Genomic DNA, 23,921 nt, shown 5'->3' with positions numbered 1-23,921 from the left:
CTTTCCGACACAAACTGAATGTTTATTGCCTTATTCTACACGTGCCAGTATAAAAAATGTAGAGGGGAGAGCAATGCGGAGATAAAGTTTAGGCCAGGACTGGTGATAAAGAGAGATGAGAGGGTTAAAAGAGAAGAAAGAGTCTGGTTAATTTGGTGTCAGGGTATTGACTACTTTCGCTTCGCCGCCTGGCTTGATTGTATTGTTCACACAGAGAGTGATTGGGGAATTTGGTGTGTATATATGTGTGTGTAAGGTACAACAGCACTGCAGTAAATTACCTTGCAGGCGGCTGGTGGTTGAAAGCATGAAAGGAGCCTCCCCTTTCTTTTCTTGCCTCCTACCCATCATTAGGGTGTGCACTGCGTCTAAAATGGCAGGTGGAAGTGGTAAGCGTGTGTGTGTGTGTGTGCCCGCGCACGCTTGCATGCTCGCTTTATGTAATAATGTGTGCTCGGACTGTGGGTGCAAGCATGGGTGCTAAAGCAGTTTGTACTCATTGTTCTGGCACCTCTTTCTCTCTTGATGCACCTCTCTGGCTACATTTTCTTTTCATGAACATTCATATATCCACTTCTGAACACAAAATAGCTGTTTTCCCTTTCCTATTTCCTTTTCTTTCCATTTCTTCTTTGTCTATGAAATCCCTTTCTAGTTCTTTTAACATGCCAGCTTCACCTTTTTTCATTCCTCTCTCTGTCTCATGGGTGCTTATCAGTGTTGTTCACGTTTTCCTGCTTTACCAGAGCAGTCAAGGTATTTGCATTCCAAATGAGCAATCTACTTCTCTGACATGCAAATTAATGGATGTGAATTATGCATTTATAGCAGGCTGCTAACACAGCAGCAGGACCAGCACAAACAAATGCTATGAAACACTGGCAAAGGCAGGAAACACAGTTAAAGATGCCACTACAGCAGCATAATGGAGAATGCAGCCATTTTGGGTATTACAGGTTTCCTCCTCGAGTTATTGTTAGCATGCATATTTTTGTCCAGTAACCAGTGTTTATTATCTCAGATGAAAGCTTGCCTTTTTTGTGCGTGTGCGTGTTAAATAATCATAGTTGGCTTTAAAAGCGACTTTAAAAAAATTCAACCAGCAGATCATGAAAAGAACATATCACAATGAGTCATGATAGAAGGAGATTTAGGTCTTTATGAGGTTTATCTTCCTCACATGGAGCACAAAAAGGATATCATCCATGGTTTACGTGAGGTGTGCAGGAAGCAGGACATGTTGACCTCATCCTACCTGATGGTGATTGCTTTGTCTAACCAGAGCCATTCTAGGAGAGCCATTACACTTCCATTAATCCCATTTGGGGTTCAGCAGGGGGTGCTATAGGGCTATAGAGCCAGTGCTCAATGAGTAGGAGTGAATGGAGCTAAGTGGCTAAAGTAATTATTTACATGTTTCTACAGAAAACAGCCCATATTTTGAGTTTTCATAATTACAATATACGTGTTTCTGATTTGAAATAAAACAACCTCATGCCCATTTAGTTTTTCTTACAGTGAAGCCAGCTTTGCGTATAAAACACCAGCATTCTGCCTAATACATGCTGATTGATCAGTTATGATATTTACAATTCCCTCAATAGCACCCATTTCCAAATGAAAACGAAAACAGATGTTCGAAGTGTAGTTAAACCACAGCAGAAACTTCCGAAGCAGCTGGTTGTGGTGGTTGATGGTAACTTCTATCAGAGTTAGCGGCTGCTCGAAATTCTCCACAGATGCTCATTTCGTCATTCGTCATATGAAACTGGCAGAAGTTTTAAAGTAGCTGCATCCTTAATATTCACTGAAAGGTGTTTTACTGTAATCAAAACCTGTAAAAAGTCTGAAAATGCAGCTGTCTGTTGCCTCATTTGTTGAAAACATGATGGACAATTCCAGGAGATGTTTTTAACATACATTCTTCAGTAGCTGATAAGGTCTGTTATCACAAAATTATATAAACATATAAATCTGTCAATGTTCACTTTGATAGTTTGATGATTTACAGTGCTGGAAATAGTAGCTTTTTGAAATTTGTACAATGTTAATAAAGATTTGTCTTATCTTATCATTTTATATTTACTTAAAGATCAAGTCATTCCCCCCCCCCTAATTCTCACTATTTCAGCTGACTACATTCCTACTCTGCTCATGGTAATGTGATATTACACACATAAGTCTTTCAATTTGATTCTAAAATGATTCAGATTGACATACAGCGCCTTCAGAAAATGTCTTGCGTAGTTCAGGGTTGCAGTGCATGTGTGGAAACATTTTTAATTTTAACAAAGCAGGCAAGAGGTAAACCTGAAGCCACACAGCCTTACAGGTAGCACTGATTAGACAGTTTGTCATCGAGCATCATTAGGACCTGATGTGGAGAGATTAAAATCTGGTTATTGGCTTCAGGTTTTGTTGCACTTTAAAGCCCCTAATGTATTTGGCTTTGCAAATAACTCGTACAGAAATGATTCATTGTGAGCTCTATTGGTATTATTTGACCCCACATAAACCACAGGTTATAATAATACCAGGGAGATGATGTAAAGCAGTTTGATGCCTTTTTCAGAGTGCAGAATTCAGACACAGCAGACTCCAGCTTTGTCTGGTTGTGACGTGCTGAAACTCATGGTTACCATGTTACCATGGTTACAAAAAGATTTCACATAAATATATGCATACATAAATATATACACACTTGTTGATTAGATTGCATCGCAAACAGTTCAAATTCACCACAGAGATCACACGAGAGGATTGTCTTGTAACCCCATAGTTGATCCGCGCTTTCGCACAACAAACAGCGACTCTCCTTTTCAACTGGTCTCCATAGCAGAGTATGAGTGACAGCTCTTACACCAGCTCAGAAAAAGAGGCATAAGCACCATGGTTATTATGTGAGTTAAATGTGAATGTGTCTGTATGCCAGATTAAGGCAAATAAACAAAACAAGCAAGGAAATGAACCAACTGGAACCCAGGGTGGTTTTCATTTTCTTGTATCTCTTTCTGGTTCTTTAATGAAGTTTGTTTGTTTTGTTGCACAGTGCTTTGTGACTACATGTCTCTGAAAAGCACCTTAAAAATGAACTTTCCAGACTTAGTTACCATTTAACTAAGTCTGGAAAGTAGCTCCATCATGCTCCGTCTGTCACCCACCGTGTTTTCCTCCTGTTTCATGTAGTTTATCTTGCCCACTCTGGGGGGCCGTGCTGCTGGCTGAGATATTGTCAAAGAGTATATTTGTATGGTAAAATGTTGGAGGATTACTAAAACCTGACACTTAAAAGTCTTTTGCATCAATTCCATTCAACAGTTATCTGATTGCAAATTTCCTAACATGTTCAAGAATGAATGAAACCTCAGGGTAAACGTGGTCGTGTTGTCCTTTTACATTTGTTCATCCCTTTTTCTATCACAGTAACTGTTAATGTTGTTATCTGTTATTTGTCGTGCTGTTCTGTTTGGGTTTCAGCAGGGATGCATTCATCATCCCCACATATATCAACACTTCTCTTTTTGAGCCACACATTTCTAATGAGGCGTTTGTTTACCTTCGGTGGTTGGATAAAGAATAAAAATGCTGTATATAAAGTGGGACACCTGGTCACCCTCGGCTGAAGCCAATTTTTCAGAGTTTCCGGTGTAGCCAGCAGATATCTGGGCCAAGATTTCCATTTCCACCCACCGGTCATTGTTTACAAATGCAGATAAATAATTAAAAGCTAAATCATTGTCATTCGATAGCCAATAGTTGTCAGATGCATTTTGGCAAATGCCATCTGTCTTGTTCTCTAAACACAGATTGTTTGCCAGCAGTCAACCAAAGCCTGCTCAAAGGCAACTGGTCAATAGTACTTCCACTACAAACACAACCCTTAAAGCTTCTGGAACAAAACATTTTCCTCTTGCCCACAGATTCTGCATATTCATATACAGAATCATTTGTCCTGGCAACACTTTCCCAATCACTTAACAAAGGTCACGAAAGACGTCAGACTGTGATCGGTCAGCAGTCAGTCATGTCTCACGGCCAAGTCATGGTAAGAATTCCTGAAAAGAATGTCAGAACCTAAAAAAAAAAATAAAAATTTATGGAACTGTGAGCACACCGCTCCCTTTACAGATCACAATCAACTTCAAAATGTTCACACATAGTCCACCCACTACACTCCCACAACCAATGGTCAATGCAAGTCACTCATGAATATTGATATGCACATTGTTCCTGTGGAGAACAGAAGCAGTGTTAGAAACAAAACATAGTTTGAGAGGCTGATAGCTGCCAGAGCTTTTAATCCACTTGGTGTTTGTAATTCTACTGTAGGCGCCGAGATAAAATCTCACACTTGGTAAGTAAAATAACAATTCCAAGATCTCCACTTACTGATTTAAGGTGATTCCTTTATTTCTGAATGTGGCTGACATTTAAAATCAGGATATTTGGGGTTACTATAAAAGAACAAGACTTTCCCGAATCTGCAGCTTGATGCATCCATATGTAAGTACAGGTGTGACAAAATATCAATAATAAATTAAATCTTAATTCATGACACTGCATCAAAATCAGTTTCCCACAGTTTGGTTTTACTTGAGCCTATCTTTCCCCACCAAGTATGCTTGATAGCTTACTTAATATTATTCTTTTAGTCTTTTTTTCCCCTTCTGTGTGAAAGAATAACACCATTCACGATTCATTTAGTAGTCTTATTTTGAAAGTTCTGATGCTGATAACACTTCCTTTCTGTTTTTTTCTCTGCTGGCTGGTTCACTGGGCAGATTGCTCAGTTTTATTCAGCTGCTCTCCCAGAGAGGTTCTCGTCCTGCAGTCAGATGTACTCCAACTCCACCATCTGGGACTTCATCTGGCAATGGTAGTCCTTGTTCTGCTTTAGAGGTCTGCTCAAACTGGAAGAACCGGGAGCAGGTGGAGATCTGGTTCATGCAGGGCAGAACAAGGACTACTAGTGCTTATTGCAGTTCAAGATGGTGGAGTTTGAGTTCGTATGAATGATAGGATAGAAAGGCAGCTAGTTATTTTGTTACAAATTACTTGGAAAATAAATGATTTTCAAAGGAGTCAATGAAAGCATATTTTGGGGCATATACTGATGTAGAATCTATCCATAAAACTCTGGATTCACTGACAGTAAATACTGATATTTTTAGTTTGTATCTCACCAGTTTAACTGACTAGAGCGACTGTGTCATGACTCCTTGTGGTTGCTCTTATCACATGAGTGACAGTAATGTGAAGAAAACTGAACTAGCTTGCTGTAAAAAAGAAGAAAGTCACAACAAGAAAATAAACTGGAGAGCATCAGACAGCAAACAGTCAGAGACAATCTGCCGATATCGTGTGGTGAATCCCACCCCTATATATCTTATGTTATGTTTGATATGACATAACTATAAACACTCAAAAGATAATTACAAGCTTCTAAAAATAAACCTGCCTACTGCACTTGTGAATCCAGCTCACCAGCCTGAATCACGAATGACAAGCTGCAGCAGAAAAGAGAATCCCGTTCTGACTAACTGCTGCCGTGCTGTACCTCCACCCTTCTTACTCAAATTAAATTGTGGTGTCAGTGCAGTCATGTTGGGGAATCTTCACAGGAAGCAATGAATCAAACAGCAGTGAGCAAACTGCATTAAGAGCAGAACTTGCCGGCGTCACATGTTTTGTGTCTGTTGTGTTTTTGTTTAGTTTTTTTGTCTTTTGCTATAAAAGCTGCTTAAACCCTCTGGGTATGTTTGCTGACATTTTCTTCAACAACTGCCGAGTGCTGACGTCAATGAAGTTAAAATGGTTTGCAAACAATTACCTCTCACTAAGTATTAGAGGCACCAATGTGTGAAATTGCAGCTTTAGTTTGATTGTTTTTGTACTAAAAATAAAGTGAGAACTTTTCAGTATTTCCCCAAAGAGTTCTTTGTGTTCAAACTGGAAGTGCAGTCCAAACAGGGGCTTCACATTATACCTATTTGCCATATTATCAAAGCAATCGACTGGTAGACGTCAGCGCACCAATATATCCATTCAAACAGAAGCTGCTAGAAAGAATAGTCCTTAAGGAACAATTAAATGAACTATTATGTTTTTCTTTATTTTCTCTCATATAAGAGATGTGATAAAAAAAAAAAGTCGTGACACTATGTCCATAAAATCATAAACATTACCTGATTTGAATTTGGCTGATTTCACATTCAAAGTAATCTTGTGTCCAGGCAGATGCCTTTGCAGCTGCTATTTTTAAGCCAATCCCTTTCTGACCGCTTGCACAAACAAACCTGAAGGTCATGTGGTCGTGATGAGAGATCTCAAGCTGTAGAGTCTGTGAGCATGCTGGTTTTTCCAGCATTCATGGAATTGAATGCACTGTGAATGCGTCCTGCAGGGAGAAATTTGAAAGGAGAAGTATTTTAATGCACATATACCGCCACGTAGTACATTAAATAGTAGAAGCTTTTGTTTTGCTATACCAACACAATGTCTGCTTACCACCAGGACCTGGTTTACATTTGGGTGTGATGGTGGGTTACTGAGTAGTACTGTTGCCTTCCAGCAAGAAGATTCCGAGTTTAAACCCTGATGTGGAAAGTTCAGTGTGGAATTTGCATGCTCTGCCTGTGTCTTTGTGGCGATTCCTCCCAAAGACATGCTTGTTGGGTATATTGGGATTCTACACTCGCTGTTGATGTGACCTAAAAAAGAGCTACATGAGTGCCAGTTTATCCCTGTTTTGCTTTTTCTTCCTGCAAATAAAAATCAAGATGATGGAAAACCTTTTTACTGAACCATATTCAAAAACATGGAACAGGACCAAGTGATATAAAACTGGCAGCTGCTTTGAAAATCGTCCCAAAGAACCCTGTAAGATGGTCTTGGAGATAGCCATTAATTACTATCTGCAGCGCTATTAATTGCTTGTTTGTATGGTACTAACAGTATAAATTCCTGAGGGCTACCCCTCAGCCCCCTACTAGATGGACACATGAATTTGAAAATTCCAGGTGACATCCCTTCACCTCATTCTTGAGTTATTGCATTCACAAATTTGGGTGTCCACACTTCCCGCCCACCCACCAGCTGGGTGACAACAATACCCCACCAGCCTACAGCTAAGAGGTTAAAAATGTATGCAAATGTAATACACTTGGCAGTAAAGGGTCAAGGCTAATGAAAACCTACCCTCCTCATCTAAGCAGATAAAAAGAGACGCATGACAAAATGTTAAAGGGTAGACTTCAATTTATCAAACACAAATGTCACTGGGAATTTCTTTGGGATGAGGTTTTTTTTTCTAATTCCTGGTTTTAAAGGCCCAAACTAACCTGAATCAGAATAAAATGATGGCTTTCAGGAACTGTAACCCAATCATTTAAACCAATCTTGTACCATTACACTCTGGCTGTTGCTTGCTGTTGCCCAGTATCAATGAAACTGCATTCAGACCAGAGCAGAAGGACCATGCTGTGCTTCAGGTCTAGGTCACCTCTTTGAGGCCTTTGGGTCTTTGGCTAATGACAAAAACACTGCATGGGGGAATAAAAGCAGGGAAGGACGATGGATGCAATCGGCAAACTAAACACAGATGAAGCGTGTAGTTACATGATGTTGAATCAAAGTGCTTTATTTTCCAATAAGTATCAATATGTCTGTGAAGCTCATGGTACTTAAATAAGAAATATAATATTCAGTAAAAGGATTAGATGTTATATTAGCAATAACATAATCAAGAGTAAAACATTTTACTGTTGCATATTTTCATTGAATATCATCAATTACGAATGTCAGAAAATACAGATTTTCCTAATTTTCTTACAGCAAATATACTATACTCCTTCCACTCCTTCCACTCCAGTCTTTTAAAAGATTTGTGTTTTTATTTCACTGTGTTTATAACATTATCAAGTAGAAAAAGCCACATAAGCCATAGAATCACAGGATATGGAGCATATAATCAAGCTGTGAATTATAGTATGTTTCCATTGGAGTAGCTGCTCAGAATGTTCTGAAGCACTGAGTGCTTAAATAATTAACCTCATCGTGTGGCGTTCAAATAAAATTTTAACCAAATAAACATGGAGGGAGTTTGACATAAATAAACCAAAACCAGCCTTCGTGAAGATCCCGAGTTGAACCATGAAAAATTGCTCTGTTTTATGATTATTTAGGTTAATTAGCATAAACCTAGTGCAGTGGCTACAGGGGCTCTGGGTTTGTATTCCTTTTAGCAGCTTTCATGTCAGGAAGAATAACAGCAGCTCTGCAGATAAAAGGCTAAACCTGTAAATGTTCTGCCAAATTTATGTCTCCCAACATCTACTGTAGGGTGCGATCCAATAAAAAGCCTCATGATGTCTGTGCACATGCTAAAAACACACACACATCCCTCCATCAGAAGCAAAAGTTTCATCGTCTTCATGCCTACCGTTTCTCTGTCTTTTATTTAACCCACACGCCATCTGGTTGAGTAATTTTTATCACAAGGAGAGGGTGTCATCACCAAATGATTACACACTGAATACGTGTGAGCGCATTGTCTGTTTTGTAGGTACCGCCCCACCTGGAGCTGAATAAACACATTCGAGAGAGACAAGATGCTAATAAGTACCTGCAGAAAACAACCTTGATAAGATGACTTCTGCTCAAAGTCAAATCATTCTTGCAGTTAAATTGGTTCGGTGCAGACTAACAAGAATATTTTTATTGATGAATGGTGGGAAACTCAGTCTCAGCATCTATCCCTCTTGAGTTTGAGGAATCTGATGACTCTAACTTATTTGATAAATCCAGTCAAATTTATTAGAGTCAGTGTGTGATTGTCACCATATCTGTTTTTGCTGAACTGAATTGTGTGGTCTCTGGGGTAATGTACTGTATATGATTTGCACTGCTAACATGAGATTATTTCAGTGAATTTCAACCTTTTTGTTTCCATGTCACACAAAAGGGCAAACCAAAGTCTTTGAGTACACAAGTTTCCATATCTGCAGAAAATAATCTCTTGAGCAGCTAGAAAGATATGCTTTTTTGTTTGCATGGTCAGATAAAAGCACTTTTGAGCATTACAAACGTTTTTTTTTCCTTTGCAGGATGTTGTCCATCACCTTCTCAGTCGCTCTGCCTGTTGTTTGTCTTCACTGCTCTTTTGTAACAGGCAAAGTTTCTTTCAGAAAGGACGTTTGGTTTCTAAGTTCCTCTTTAGCTCCCCTAGTACCACGTTAGTGCCGTTTAACGGCACCCAACAAAGGGTGCACCAAGTTTGAAGGCCGAGTTAACATCCCCAGTCTGTCTGATGGAGTGTCAGTAAGAACATATGATTTATAGATATACTATTTAAAATAAATTAACCAAAAAGTAATGAATTAAAGTAAGTGTTTGGGTGAGATAAAAGCATGTGTGGACCTGCCTCAAGGTGGAAGATTTGGAAACCACTCAGTTGTACAAGAGGATCCGTTTTGTCTGTTTAGCAGAATCATGCTGAAAGTTAAAGATTTAATATGACCATGGGAGTCTGAGATTGCCTCAACTTAGAGGTGTTTAATTTTGGGGTCAGGCTAGATCTGAATCCAGTCATTTTTCGAAAGATTTTACACAACTGTGGCTAAATATTACATTTATTTTCATATCATCAAAAATACGGATCAACTTAAGATAATTTTTTTTAAAAAAAGAAAGAAAACCGGCAGAGATCACTTTGCTGTTTTCAAGAAACGATCACAAACTGATTTGGATCCATCAGTTTGTGCAGGATGTGGATTAGCCTTGGACTGCTCATATATTCATGTTTTTCATTTCATAATGACCTGTCCAGTAATTTGTGATTTTTTTCTTTTCTTTTCTTTTTTCCTCTGTCTTTTAGGTACTAACACAGGCAGGTCACGGTTCCATCACCACAGAAATTGCTGAGGCCAAGCAGTTCTACTATGCTGAGGAGTACCATCAACAGTACCTGAGCAAAAACCCAGATGGATACTGTGGCCTGGGAGGCACAGGTGTCGCGTGTCCGATAGGAATCAAGTCGAAGGCCTAGACAGCCAAAAACAGCCAAGTTTTGTGTTTCAGATGGTTAAATTCCTACCATTTGACATATTTTATGGCACTTTTTACATCGGATTATAGTCCACATTTATCTGATGCTCAAAAAATTTGGAGCTTCAGCTCTTTTTTTTTTTTTTAAGGATCAGTACCTGCCAGATGTCACCCTCTGACACATAAACTTTGAAAGCCAGTAAAGACTCTTCACAGTCTTTTAAAAAAATCTTTTAAAAAAGGTGTAGTCCAAAAAAAGTTCTGCGACACATAATCGATGATGAAATTCTGAGTAATTTCATGCATCCTGAAAAAGTGGTGTTTAAAATGAAATCTTGTTAGAGAGAAGTGAAATCCTGCACAGCATTAAGTAAAGAATTTTTAGTGTGTGGAGTGCTTTTTCACTGTATTAGTTTGTTTAATCAGCTCTTATAATTTGCAACTGCTTTGGGAAAATTATACGTTTGTTGCTTAAGTTCCTTTAAAAACATATTTGAGAGTGGGCTGCAGTCGAAAGACTAAAATGAATAAAACAGCTTGAAAACTTGCTGCGTCTTTTGTGTTTTATGACTTTTACACTGCCCCGTGTGTATACTACACATGCTTTTTTTTTTTTTTTTTTTTAGATAAGAGTCATTCTTTACAGATAAAGAAATCTCACCATTCCACAGCTGAAAGAAACTTAACAGGTCTGAACAACACATAACATATTACAGAGTGTCATCTTTTATTTAACAGAAATTAACCCAAGAATACAGGAGCGTGTGAAAAACTAAATACACTTTGTTGCTTCCATAGAAGCTAACAGTGTAAGTATTTGCTGCTAATTGTGAGCACCTCTATAAAAGCCAAAGCTCTGACAGTTTGCTGGTCTGGAGGATTCAGTTGTGTGTTAACACAATGCCACAGAGGATGGACATCAGTGACCTTAGAGAAGCGACTGTTGCTAACCATCAGTCTGAGAAGGGTTACAGTATAAGGTCATTTCCAAACAATTTAGTTGACCATTCTGCAGTGAGAAAGATTATTCATACTGTACGTGTAAAACATTCAAGAAAGTTGGCATTTTTGTCAGGAGTTGAGGTCAGAGAAACCCAAGAGCTACATCTCAGCAAACTCTGAGTCTCAGTTAAATGTTAAAGTTCATGACAGTAAAATGAGAAGGACGCTGAACTAGCATGGCTTGTTTGGAAGAGCTGCTATCAGAAAGTCTCTTCCCTCTCAAAAAAATAAAAATACAGCAACATAGTTTAGGTTTCCAAAGCTGAATCTGAACAAACGACAAGACTTTGTCCTTTGGAAACAAATTGGAGTACAAATTGGATGTTTGGCCATAATGCGCAGTGCCACCATCACAGCATGCCAACACAAACACCTCACACCAACTGTCACAAGCGCAGTGGTGAAGGAAGGGCTGGTGATTTGGGCTTGTTTTGCTGCCACAGGATCTGTGCACCTTGCAGTCACTGAGTGCTACATGAAGTCCTCTGTATACCAAAGTATTCTAGAGTCAAATATGTCTGCTAGCCAAAACTAAGTTGAAAGTAGGCCATGGAAGAGGACAGTGATTCCAAAAACACTGACAGATTTATAACAGAATGACTGAAAAAGAAAAAGAATCAAGGTGTTGCAATGACCCACTTAAAGTCCAGACCTCAAACTGATTGAAATTCTATATCAGAACCTTTAGAGTGTTGTGCATAAATTAATGCTTGTAAGCATCAACGCATTAAAGCACTGTAAAGAATCATAGACCAAAATGTGTCCACAAGGATGTGAGGGACTGATAAAGTCATTCAGGACATTATTACTTAATTAAAAAGGTGAATGATGGGGTGTACAGTACTTACCTTTTTTACAATGCTTTTGCATTTTGTCTAAATCTTTGTTATACAAGTCCGGCTGCAATATGTGTTGCTATCTGAGGTTGCAATTAAATCATTTTAGAACCTTATCAAAACCAGATGTATTGTCCAGTCACTTCGATGGATTCTGCAAAAAGAGAGAGAGAAACAAAGACAGTGTTTAATGTTACAGGTTCACACAGATTGGAGGATTTTTTTCACCACGAATGCCTGACCCTAGTTTAATTAAAAAAACAAAAACAAATTCTCACTTAAATGTGCAGCAACCTATGAGATACAAACAGCAGATATCATGCTTTTAAATGCATTGGAACACTTTGGTTTGCTCTTTTGTTTGGCTTGTGACTGCTGTGTTTCGGGTTTGGGATTATGGATGACCTCCTTACTCTGATCTTTGCCTGAAGCGATGTTGCAAACCGTGACTCGTCTGTCATCACTGTTAATCTCCAACCATTTGTGTTTGTACAGTGAATGTGTGTGTTTTGATGGTAAAGCTTGGACACAGACACACACACACACCAGCAGGAGGAGGAGGATGCATTTTGGTGCCAGGCCCTCCAAAACTTGGCATCACCATCACAAAGCAAAAGAGATGGAAGAGATGAGTCTCTTTGGAAATGGCAGAGCGCCACCTCTGAGGATCTGTGCTGTGTTGGATCACCTCCATGGTGCTTCAGGACTACAGCTCGACCGGCTTTTAAAGCCAAATCTGACCACTATTTTTGGAATGGAGGAGTTTATCATATGAGATTTTGTTCAAATGTGCACCATGTTTAATTAGATCCAGTAAGACCTAAAATGTGTATTCATGCGTGTTCCTTCAATTCTTATCAAAGATTTTTTAAAAAGATCCTCAGAGGTGTTTAAAAACTACTGAAAGAGCTTGTTTTTTAATCGGATTGGTTAATGTCTTCACCTTTAAAAAGCCAATCAAAACAAAATGCATCACCTGCTAAACGTATTACTGTTTTAAAGAAAAGCTTTGTTTCTTTTTGATAAAGAACCAACTCAAAGTATCATGTTTGCTTTCAAGAAGCAACTAACCTTTATTTTAAAAATTGGACATACTTTCTTGTAATTATGAGGAATATGTTTCTTAAAATTATTTGGTAACATTCAGATCTTCAGGATGTGAGAAATGATAGCCACAGACGTTTCTGGAGACCTACAGCATTTAACCCATTCTGTTCCCGGTCTGTGCACTTACTGCAATTTTTTAGCTGGCTTTCTTAACTGGGTTGCTACATTGATACAGTAGTAGTATCAATGTATGTTGCCTCACAGCAGGAAGGTACAGTCTTGAATCCAGGGTGGGGCGTTTTTAAAAATACTTTGCATCTTCTCCCTGTGCCTACACCTGTTCCTTAATTTTAGGTTAATTGATTCTATGGTATTAGTGAAAGGCTGTGATAGACACTTATCCAGGGTTTACCCTGCCCCATGGTACCTGAGATAGCCATGTGACCCTAAGTGAACTGTAAGACTTTCACTAATATTAGACATACTATTATTGACCAACATTGGAGATTGGAGATATATATATATCCAGTGAGTGACTTGATAGTGACTCGACTATCACAAGGGAAAAGAGCATATTATTATCTCATATTCTACATGAACTGGCACGCATCATTTTCATTTATATAATCGCCATTGCTCACACTCTGCCACAGAATATTTTCCTGGTTAGATTATTGGACTATGCTGTCATCCTGTGGCGTGTTCAGTGTAGCACATGAATCAAGCCCAGCGGTCAAACCCCATATTTGGTCCAATTTGTCAGAAACTTTATATAAAAGATCACAGGAGATTTTTTTTAATAGGATGAGATCAAAAGCCAGTAAATCAGAATATGACATCAGAGATAAATATCAAAACAAATTATTTGAAAATTGGTTATAAATTAGGTGAGTTATGGTGATTTTTTATTGTGGACAGTGCTCCTTCCTCCTACCATATGCGTACAACATGGCAAACACAATGAAAAAATGCAATTGTAGATGATTTATTGTATTGAATGAAGAATTAGAAAACAATGTCTCACGTGTCCTTTCTTTTAAATCAAATAATTTATAAAGTTAAGGAAGAGTAAGCAGTCCATAATCCATAATCCATAAGCAGTCCATTGTCCATAATAAGCAGTCCATAAAAAAATTAACTCTTTCAGGTCTATGATAAGCACAATTCAATTAAATTCAGTTCAATTAGATTTTATTTACACAGCACCAAATCACAACAACAGTCGCCTCAAGGCGCTTTATATTGTAAAGTAGACCCCACAATAATACATACAGAGAAAAACCCAACAATTATATGACCCCCTATGAGCAAGCACTTTGGTGACAGTGGGGAGGAAAAACCTGCCATTTAACAGGAAGAAACCTCCAGCAGAAACAGGTTCAGGGAGGGGCGGGGCCATCTGTCACGACCGGTTGGGGTGAGAGACAGAAGACAGGTGTGGAAGAGAGCCCGAGATTAAGAGCAAGAGCATTTAATGTGCATTAATATAATATTTGATGTGAAACATGCATGGTGTTTTACAAATTTACTAACCCCAGCCAGTGTAAAGTTTATGCCACAGCTGCCCAAAATTTTCAATATTCAAATGAGCATAATCATTGTTTATGTTTCTGTAATGGTTAATCCATCAGTATGCACAAAGTCTTTAATCAATATTAAAATGTGAATGCTAAAATGTAATTATTGTTATTATCCATGAATTTTGTAAATTGTCTGTCTCCCTCCATGGTCCAGGTCTTTCATGTTTCTTATGTATCTTGCATCATGCTCCATGTGTTCAGTGTTTAGTTTCACTCAGTTTGGTTAGTTGTCTTGACGTCCTTTTGCCTTTGTTTTGTATCTTTATTCAGCTGCAATAAAATGGCTCACTTTTTGTTAAGATCCAATTTTGCCTCCTACGTCTGCAGGACATTATGTTTTCTGACAGGTGACCCAGTAAATTTAGGCCAGCGCCAAATTAATTTTTGTCCATTGTTGCGGTCTGAGACCTCTATGTCAAGCTCCATTTGTGTAACCTGTGAGAGTCCTGCTGTCCTGATACCATGATTCAGGTAATCTCAGATTTGATGTTACTGGCTCCCAGTTATAGTATATATAGTATACAATAAGTTGATAATGATTATTCAAGATTGGGAGGTCCACCAGAGTCACAAATGATCTGGAGATCACTAAAATGGAGAGGCTGTCTCAATCTGCCGAGGCCATGGAAAGAAAGGTCACAGGCCGGTGTCCTGTATGACAGTTGAAAACCAGATCCCACAACCAGCTTACCTTCCTTTTGACCCTTCTGATGCTCCTCGGAAGCTTTGGTGTCCTCGTCTGTGCTGTCGTCTTCTTTCCTTAATGTTGGGCTTTCCTCCACCTCATCTGCTGATAGCACCATGTATGACTCTACTGTAACATTCTGTTCTTACTCTTATAAAGAACATCTTCTTAAACTGCTTCTTCTTCTTTCATGTTTAACGACAGCTTAGATCCAAAGATGTTGCACTACTGCCATCTCCTGGCTTTTATTCTTACTTCACTTCCGAATCCTCAGATCCTCTTGATGAGACCAGTATTTCTCAAAAAACGAAGAACCGCCCCTTTCCCTTCACCATGACTTAACTGATTAACCACAGTCCCATTCCACCACCTCATCACTCTCCTGTGACTTGGATACTTCCTGCAACTAATAAGCACATGTTCAACCGCTTTGTCACTTAGATGTTTCAACATAACATAACATACCTCATCCTTCGCTGGAGCACTATTCCTGGTACTACCCAGAGCTCTTTTCAGTTCTCCAATAGAAAAGGGACAACTCATTACATCTTCAGTACTCTCCTTCCTCCCTAAAGCTTCAAGATTTCTTCCTTTGGTCCCCTCTCTTCCTCATTTACTTTCCTCTGATAAATTTCTCCCACTATGTATATCAACAAAAGTACTTGCCAGGAAATCAGCTTTTTCCCTATCAGTTACAGCTACTTGATTATTCTTATCAAGTATAGAATAACTCCATTCTTTTCTGTCTCCCCCCATTTCCCCTCATCATCCCCCACACGTCCCCTATTTGATTATTCCTAGGAATTGTATTGCAGAAATCTCTCCAGTATGTTCTCTTTGTTCTTCTTATTGTACTTCTGACTTTTGCCCTTTTGCACTTTTCCCCTACTCTTACAGTATTCTTCACTTTGACTTTGCACACCCCCACAAGTTTTTGTGCTTTTTCCATCTGCACTTCTGTGTTACAACCAATGAGTATCTTAGCATATTTGATTTCCCCAACTTGTGCCTTAAGTGCTCTTGTTAGCTTAAGTGGATCTATTTTCTTCACACCCTCTTCCTCAAACCTGACAATTACATTCATACTTGGACTCGTTCCCTCTTCATTACTTTCACTATCAGTTCCTTCCGTACTACCCCCACTTTTCTTTTTCCTCTTCCTTTCACTAGCTCTGCGCCTCTTCCCCCCTTTCCAACTTTTCCCCACTCATTCTCTTCACCCTGACCGCCTGATCTCTTCCTCTTCACTACCATCCATACTATTCCACTCACTGCTTCCGCCCTCCAACTGTGCCAACCCTGGTCTGTGAGAAGAAGACTGCTGTGTAATGACGGGTTTACATTTATTCTGGAATAGAACAAGAGGATATTTTGACATCAAAGGTTGAGTTCTATATTAGGTAAAAAAAGGTTGAATTACTCGTTTCAGTGGTAGAAATTGTTGATTGCTTTGTGTCTGTAATGGGAACCACACTCAGCAAGAATCAGCAGCTGTGGAACCGACAGCAGCGAGGAGAGAATTAGAGGAGAAATTAAGAGAAGCTATAACACATAAAATTGGGTTGAAATTTGGGGCCAACGGACTTGTGGAGGTTGGGAAGGCGTCCGGAGCATTGCACCTTTTAAGGAAACTCCTTGTTTGAAAAAAAAAAAGAAGCTAAGGCAGAGAGAGACTTTGCTGGATCTGCAGCTCCACTGAACACGCATAAAATTAACCTGCCTACAAATGCACACACATGCAATGAAGAGCAGCTTACACTCATGAACACTTGAAGATTTTTCAGCAAAGTTAAACAAGGGAACCTTAACATACACCTGTTGTTAAATGGTGAAGTTTATCCACTACTAACAAATAAACTCTCTGGGTTGCAGGACAATAACTTAACTTCAAAGAAGAAAGAAAAGACTGGTATGACCAACCAGTAATGAAACAATATATTTAGTGGTTGAGAGTCAAATTGTGAGATGTTTTCTGCTGATTGAACAACACTAGTGAGTTACTGAAGGAAGGAAAATTCTCTTTTGGGAGTTTAAACATGATCTTAAGAATTTAAATATCTACCAGTGTTGTCCTGTTAAGTTGGTGGGCTATGAGTTGACTATATCGTGAGAAAAAAAAAAAAGGGGGGGGGGGGGGGGAAGGCTGACACAGGGCCTGGCCCGGTGTTTCTCACCTGTCTTTGTGACACAGCCAACACAACATCATTTTCCTGTTCGTCTGTTTTTGTTTTGTTTTTTGTTTTTTCTCTTTATGTTTAATTACAGGCTGCTTTGCCGGCCCTGGAAGCCGAGGCTGACCTGGACTCCTGCTCTCCCCTCTACCATCTTTGACGTGACCCTGACCAAATGCTGCAGCAGCTGGACCCACAACAACAACCTGAAAATGTCAACAGTGCTGCAGGAAAACGATCTCATGCAGCGGAGACGGAGAGAGCTAAGGCCCGTTTCACTACACGGGGTAAAAGTCCCAGACAGCTTCAGCTGACAGAGCTGTGATGAGACGCCCATTAAGCCCGAATGAAAAGTGAGGCCGAGCAACACAATGCTGACCTTGATAACTCTGCATTAACACTGTGCAGGAGAGTGATGGACCAACACGGATGATCGAGCAGCCAAAAAGGGCGTGCCAGAGACAGGAGGAGCAACTGAGGTCAAAAGGCACCTCAGAACGGACAAAACACAGAAGAAGATGCAGGTTTCACCTACGGCGAGCATGGACACTGGAGAAAAGGACTGCCTCATTTGTGGCCAGAGCCAGGACGGACTGAACTTTGAACAGCAGCAGCAGCAATGGTTGCAAACAGACTGAAGAGGAGGAGGGCAGGACCCCAGGGCACGCTTCAGGCCGTGGTTTACCCAAAACACCAGAACAGGAAAGTGATGAAAACAAACACACACACTGATTCAGCTTGACGTGAAACACACACCTGAACACTTGTGCACTTGTTGATTGAGTGAGAAATGACAGACATACCTAAATCGAAATGCTGATTCACTGAGAAGTAATCCACACACATACACATGCACACGCTTGTGCAATGAGGAGTGACGCACACACATACACACACACACAGGCTGATGCAATGAAGGATGCTTTGCTAACAAATGCTTATGCTGATATGAAAAATGCTGCACACAAACATCAAAATACAGAATTTGTTATAAGAAGCCATTGATTACTTATTGGTTAAATGCATTTAATGTCACCCAGAGGGCATTTATGTCGATTTAAGGAACAAGGTCTAAAACAGTTTGGTTATGAAAACAATGTCTGTGCGTGATGTCTGTTTATGGCTCAAGGCCTTGACTGAATTGTTTACTGTGCTTCACACAGCCTGATGAGGAGCAGTGGTACAGAGTGAAAATGATGAACTAATAGTGTAAGTTTTATGTCGGAGTGCCACATTTTCTGTGATTGAGACTTAATTCAAGGAGGAACAAAAAGTGCTACGGTACCTGAGGTTCTCATTCCCACACAATGTTGTCCCGGGAGGAAGCAAAGCTTTCCTGTGAATTTCTGGTTTATTTTGGGGTTTTGCTTAGCAATAGGTTGATTTTTTCAGTGAGGTTTGGATTGTGTTCTTTCTCTAAGGCTACGTTCACACTGCAGGTGTTAATGCTCAATTCCATTTTTTTGATCTGATTTTTTTGTCTGCTTGTTCACACTACAAATAAAATGCGACAGCAAACGCGCTCTAGTGTGAACGCTCAAAGCGGCCCGCATGCGCAAAGATGTCACACACAACGCGCTCTGTTTAGATCCAGAGCAAACAGTATTGTTTGACAGATGGCCGTTAATATAAAGACTTCGGACTTTACGTTCCCCAATTTTTGCTTTAAGTTATTTTGTTATTTACATAATAATGTAAATAACCTAATAATTATCCTTATTGCTGTTTTAGAGAAGCGGTGCTTCGAAGGATAGTTGCAGATTTCTGTCAGAATCTGCAGATTATACAGTACAAATAAAATGTTCACGTTTCTCCAACGTTGTCTTCCCAGCAGTTTCACTGACATCTACACGGGATGGCCAGGAAGCGTTCGCGATGTATTCTCGGGCGCTTCTCCGGCGCTGATAATTGGCGTCTGTCTTGTGTCAGTGACGTAAAAGACGGATTTAATGCGACTTGACCGTTCAAGTCAAGTCGCTGATGTTTTAGTCACTTTCTAAAACATCAGCTCAAGAGTTGGGAGTTCGCTTTGTAATCGGAAGGTTGCCGGTTCGAGCCCCGGCTCGGACAGTCTCGGCCGTTGTGTCCTTGGGCAAGACACTTCACCTACTGGTGTTGGCCAGAAGGGACGATGGCGCGATATTGCAGCCTCGGCTTCTGTCAGTCTGTCCCAGGGCAGCTGTGGCTACAACTGTAGCTTGCCTCCACCAGTGTGTGAATGTGTGTGTGAATGGGTGGATGACTGGATGTGTAAAGCGCTTTGGGGTCCCTAGGCGGGACTAGTAAAAGCGCTATACAAATACAGGCTATTTACCATTTACCATATGTATCGGATTCAGTACCACATAGGAAAGTGACCCAGATCGGATTTGAAAATATTGGATTTGTGCCGTTCACACTGTCATATCATGATCGGATATGGGTCGCATAGGGTCAAAAAAATCGGATTTGATGCGCTTTCACCTGCAGTGTGAACGTAGCCTAAGAGAGAGAGAGATGGTTTCATGTTTGGACATGTCTAGAACTGTCCCTACTATTTGTTATTTTATTAGTATTTTATTGGTTACGTCTGTTTTTGCTTTTGTTACAGTGCACTGAGATAAGAAAATTTGAGAGGTGTGATCCACCGGTGGTGATATTTTGTGAGTTCATGATTTAACAGTCAGCTCTTTAAACCAGGCCTGAATGATTGAAATTTAAAGTGCTATGAAATATTCTTACTGGAAAAAGTCACAAAGTGTGTTTCTCCATGATTATAATGGGCTCTGGAGAAATTCACTTATATGGGACACTGATCACATGAGATGGTAAGTCCTGAGTCTGAAAGGATTGCACGAGTCAATCCAGTCCAAAAAACAAGGAATTGTTTTCCTTTAAAATTATGACGTCATTTTGCTGGTGATGGATGCTCGAATAGGTTGCGCATGAGACTCCATTATCATCAACATCTGGTATGAATGTGTGTGGATGTATGCGTGTGACTGGACTGTGATGGACTGACGATGTAGTCTAAAAGTTTTGACTGACTTGATAATGAGACAAAAACTGCACTGAGGATTAGTAAATGTTGAGCAACAATTCACCCAGCCCGCAACAGATGGGTGGATGCTTTGTCTTGTTTTTTTGCAGGAGCAGGAGGATAAGAGAGACCGGAGGGGGAGACTGTGGCTTCACATGAGAGTGTGGAGCTGCAGACTGAACCCTTTGGTTGCTAATTTTGAGTTACTGATGTTTGCATTAAGAAAATTGTGTTTTATTAGCTGTGTTTTGATTAAGGCATCACATTATATTGTTGGGAATGCCGAATGCTACAGTGGAGAAAAGGTTTGATTTCACTCATGACTGGAATATGCTACTATTAACCAGCAGGCCACTGTAAAAAGTCAATTAAATTTTATAGAGGAAAAAGCCAAAACTTTAACAATATCTATGAATAACAGGGGAACGGTAGACTTGTCACATTCAAAATAGAGATATGTAATAACAAACACTGGTCCACGTGATTTAGGTTCTCCATTGAAATAGTCAATAATTTAAAAAGTAGAATAGAACTGATAGGGACATGTGATAGGATGTGGTACTGCAACAGAACAAGAGCAAACTAAAGAAAGAAAAACCTATTGTGTTTAGTTTTGATAAATTAAAATTAAAATGTACCATTACACTCAGAGGATCAATATGAAATCAAATATAGGCAAATTCTGTATGAAGCACATGACTGATAACTGTTCTGTCCTGAGCTTTTGTTTTCTATAGCACCCGCTTGACCACACCAACAGTTTTCACCCATAAAGGAGGGTAATTACAAATGTTCGAGGGAGGAATATCACCAGAAGTGGGAAAGGTAAGCCCCAATGGGGGTGATAACACCATCAATTTTACTTATGGTCAAATTCTTAAAATTTGACACCAAACATAAAATTTCTCCAAAACTTAGAGACAGAAGGGAGTTATGGATAAACATAATTTGGCAAACCACATAAGGATGGAGGTTTGGAATCTATAACTGCGTGTGAAATAGAACGCAGTTAAGTTAATCATGTTTATTCTAATGTGCAGACACTGGCTAATCTGACCAGGTAACGCAATAAACATGACTGTCGGAAGAGTTAGCGTTAAAGTCACCTTTGACAGTCCAAACTAGGATGGCGTTGGACATCCTCAGGGTGGAGAAAGGGTTGGTGTGACAAAGGTGTGGTTTGGCTTGTTGTATGTATATTTCATAATGATACAGCTCTGGAGGGGCCAGTTACCAGGGCATGGAAGGATGACAGACTTTATTAAATGAGGAGAAGGAATTTTCTGGGATTGAAGGTCCTCTGGGTAAGTGGTTGACTAAAGCATGCATAAAATAAAAGCTATAATTTTGTTATTGATTGGTAATAGATTGATAATTGGCCACATTTACAGCTGTATTGACTTGTTGTGGACGCAGTCTACTTCATGTCTAAGCACTCTAATTAACAGAGTGAAAATAGTGAGGGAAAGACAGTGGGAAAAAAACTGAGTGACAAATGTGAAGTTCATATTAATACAGGTTTTGTTTCTAGGTAGTTCTGCGGACGCAGGCTCAGGGCGGAGCCAGGAGTTTAACAGATTTAACATAATAACTAAACTGATTTTATTCCCCAACACAGGATGGCAGGGCTGGAGCAACGATACTGGAGAGGAGAATTTCTGATGTTTTCTGAGATATGATGTCACTAACCTTTTCTTTTAATTTTCTAGCTCCGATGAATTGACACATGGGAGTGTGTCAAAAAGGAGGAACTTGAGTTTTAACATCAAACAATGGTTGTATGAACATTTTATGACTGTATTTGTGTGTTTAATAATTTAAGTATGGTAAAACTTAAGCTTATAATGACCCAAAAGTTCCCAGACTTTTTCTAGAGAGCCAGTGAGAAGCATTATTTTCATGTTTAAGCGTTAATGATTGAAATAAACTGAATAGTGTTTAGAAGACAAAATGCCTGTGTTCATGAGGAACTGAGTATCACACTGGAGAGGAAACTGTGGGACGGCAGGCTGAATGAAACACATGATTTTTGTAAAAAGGTGGCAAATGTTAGAATTAAAAATGGTTAATTTGGTTTTGATTTCTTTTACTAAATGTAAATGTGTTCATAAGAGTTGGCACTCAGTCTTTTGAAGGTCATAAGCTTCGTTCGGCGTGACGGTCCGGACTGATATATTGTAGGTATTGACTTTGAGTGCAGAGGATGCAAACATGCTTACACACATAGATTATGATTAGAATAAGTCTCTGGGCCAGAGAGTCCCAAACATGATATGCTAAACCAATTTTGAATCACTAGAGGAACAATATCAACATGTTTTGGTTTTCTGCCTTACAGAGAAAGGAACAGACACCAGACGAGGTCACGGAGATAGGAGGATCCTTCGCAGCAGAGACAGACACAGAGACTGCCAAGACAGCAACTGGGGTGAAGTGTCATGGCGTTTGGGCTCCGGCTAGTCACCTCGAGAGGATGGATCCCATAAGCACAGCAATAAACACGAAGGGATTGGCGAAAATTAAGGAACACCAGACCAACGAGGTTTGAGAGGCTCTTGGTAAAAAGGGGGACACGGCTGTGACCCCAGTATACACAGATTGTTGTTTGAAAATCGGGGCAGAATAGTCCCCTGATCTGTGCAACGACTGAAGTTGAAGAAAGAAGAGGAGCGGAGAATCACCTGAAGAAGAAATGAACCCTGCAACACTGGATGGCAAGGTGTTTAAAAAGAGATCAAAGGGGGAATTGTGAGATTATTATATTATCTTATGCCACGTTAGATTACTCATTTAAGATTGTGAAATTATTATGTAGTTTTAGTTTGCATTATTCTCCTGACTTAGAAGAGGTGATAACTATTAGATTTATTAAACTGATTTGTATTACATTAGACTGCTGATTTATTGTGAATGAATGATATTGTTTTATGATGCATTATACTGCTGAGGTATAAGAAATACTGTGTGCAGAGAGTCAGGGCCTTGCTTTTCTGATAGTAGAGAGGACAGCACATTCCACAGGAGCTTCACCCCCACCTTTGTTGGAAGCAGAAAAACAGGGAGCCAAGGCCATAACTCAGGCTCCCTGAGAGTTAGAAAGTATGTGGATGTTTAGGTTTTATGACTTTGGAGGGGGGCCGAAGCTATAAGAATGTGAGAAACGCTCAGACACTTCGAGATCAGGCGGACACCCTCCCGTGCTCATCTCCCCTCCGGATGGTTTATGCTCAAAAGTGTTGTATGGAATAATGAGAATTGTATGGAATAAAATGATTGAGCATTTATACACCGAGTATTGTCCTTCCTTCAGCCCAAAGATCAAAAGAACTAGATATTTAACACTGGTGATCTGAAGCCGTCAACTGGTGTGTTCCTTTGTTCTAATAGAGACAAGTAGGGATCCACTCCCTGAGCATGAGCTTTATCCAGAACTGATTTGATTCATCTGACTGTTCTTTCGGCGAGGCCGTTGCTTTGTGGATACAAAAGGCTTGAGGTTATGTGGACAAAGTCCCATGTGACTGCAAAGTCCTTGAA

General features: G+C 39.7%; 1 protein-coding gene across 2 annotated transcripts in view; it reads left to right on the top strand.

Annotated features, from left to right (window-relative positions):
* The window catches only part of msraa (methionine sulfoxide reductase Aa), a 61,003-nt gene extending 50,411 nt beyond the window's left edge, over window positions 1-10,592 (top strand). For both annotated transcript variants that reach the window (XM_006793550.3, XM_006793549.3), the window contains exon 6: window positions 9,875-10,592. In XM_006793550.3, coding sequence (XP_006793613.2) covers window positions 9,875-10,045 — 171 coding nt within the window. In that variant the 3' untranslated portion in view covers window positions 10,046-10,592. The remainder of the gene's footprint in view (window positions 1-9,874) is intronic.
* Window positions 10,593-23,921: the final 13,329 nt, after the last annotated feature.

The sequence above is a fragment of the Neolamprologus brichardi genome, chromosome 15 (genome assembly GCF_056152115.1).
Source record: "Neolamprologus brichardi isolate AB-2024 chromosome 15, ASM5615211v1, whole genome shotgun sequence".
Lineage (NCBI taxonomy): Eukaryota > Metazoa > Chordata > Actinopteri > Cichliformes > Cichlidae > Neolamprologus > Neolamprologus brichardi.
This window is presented reverse-complemented; position numbering and strand designations above follow the sequence as displayed.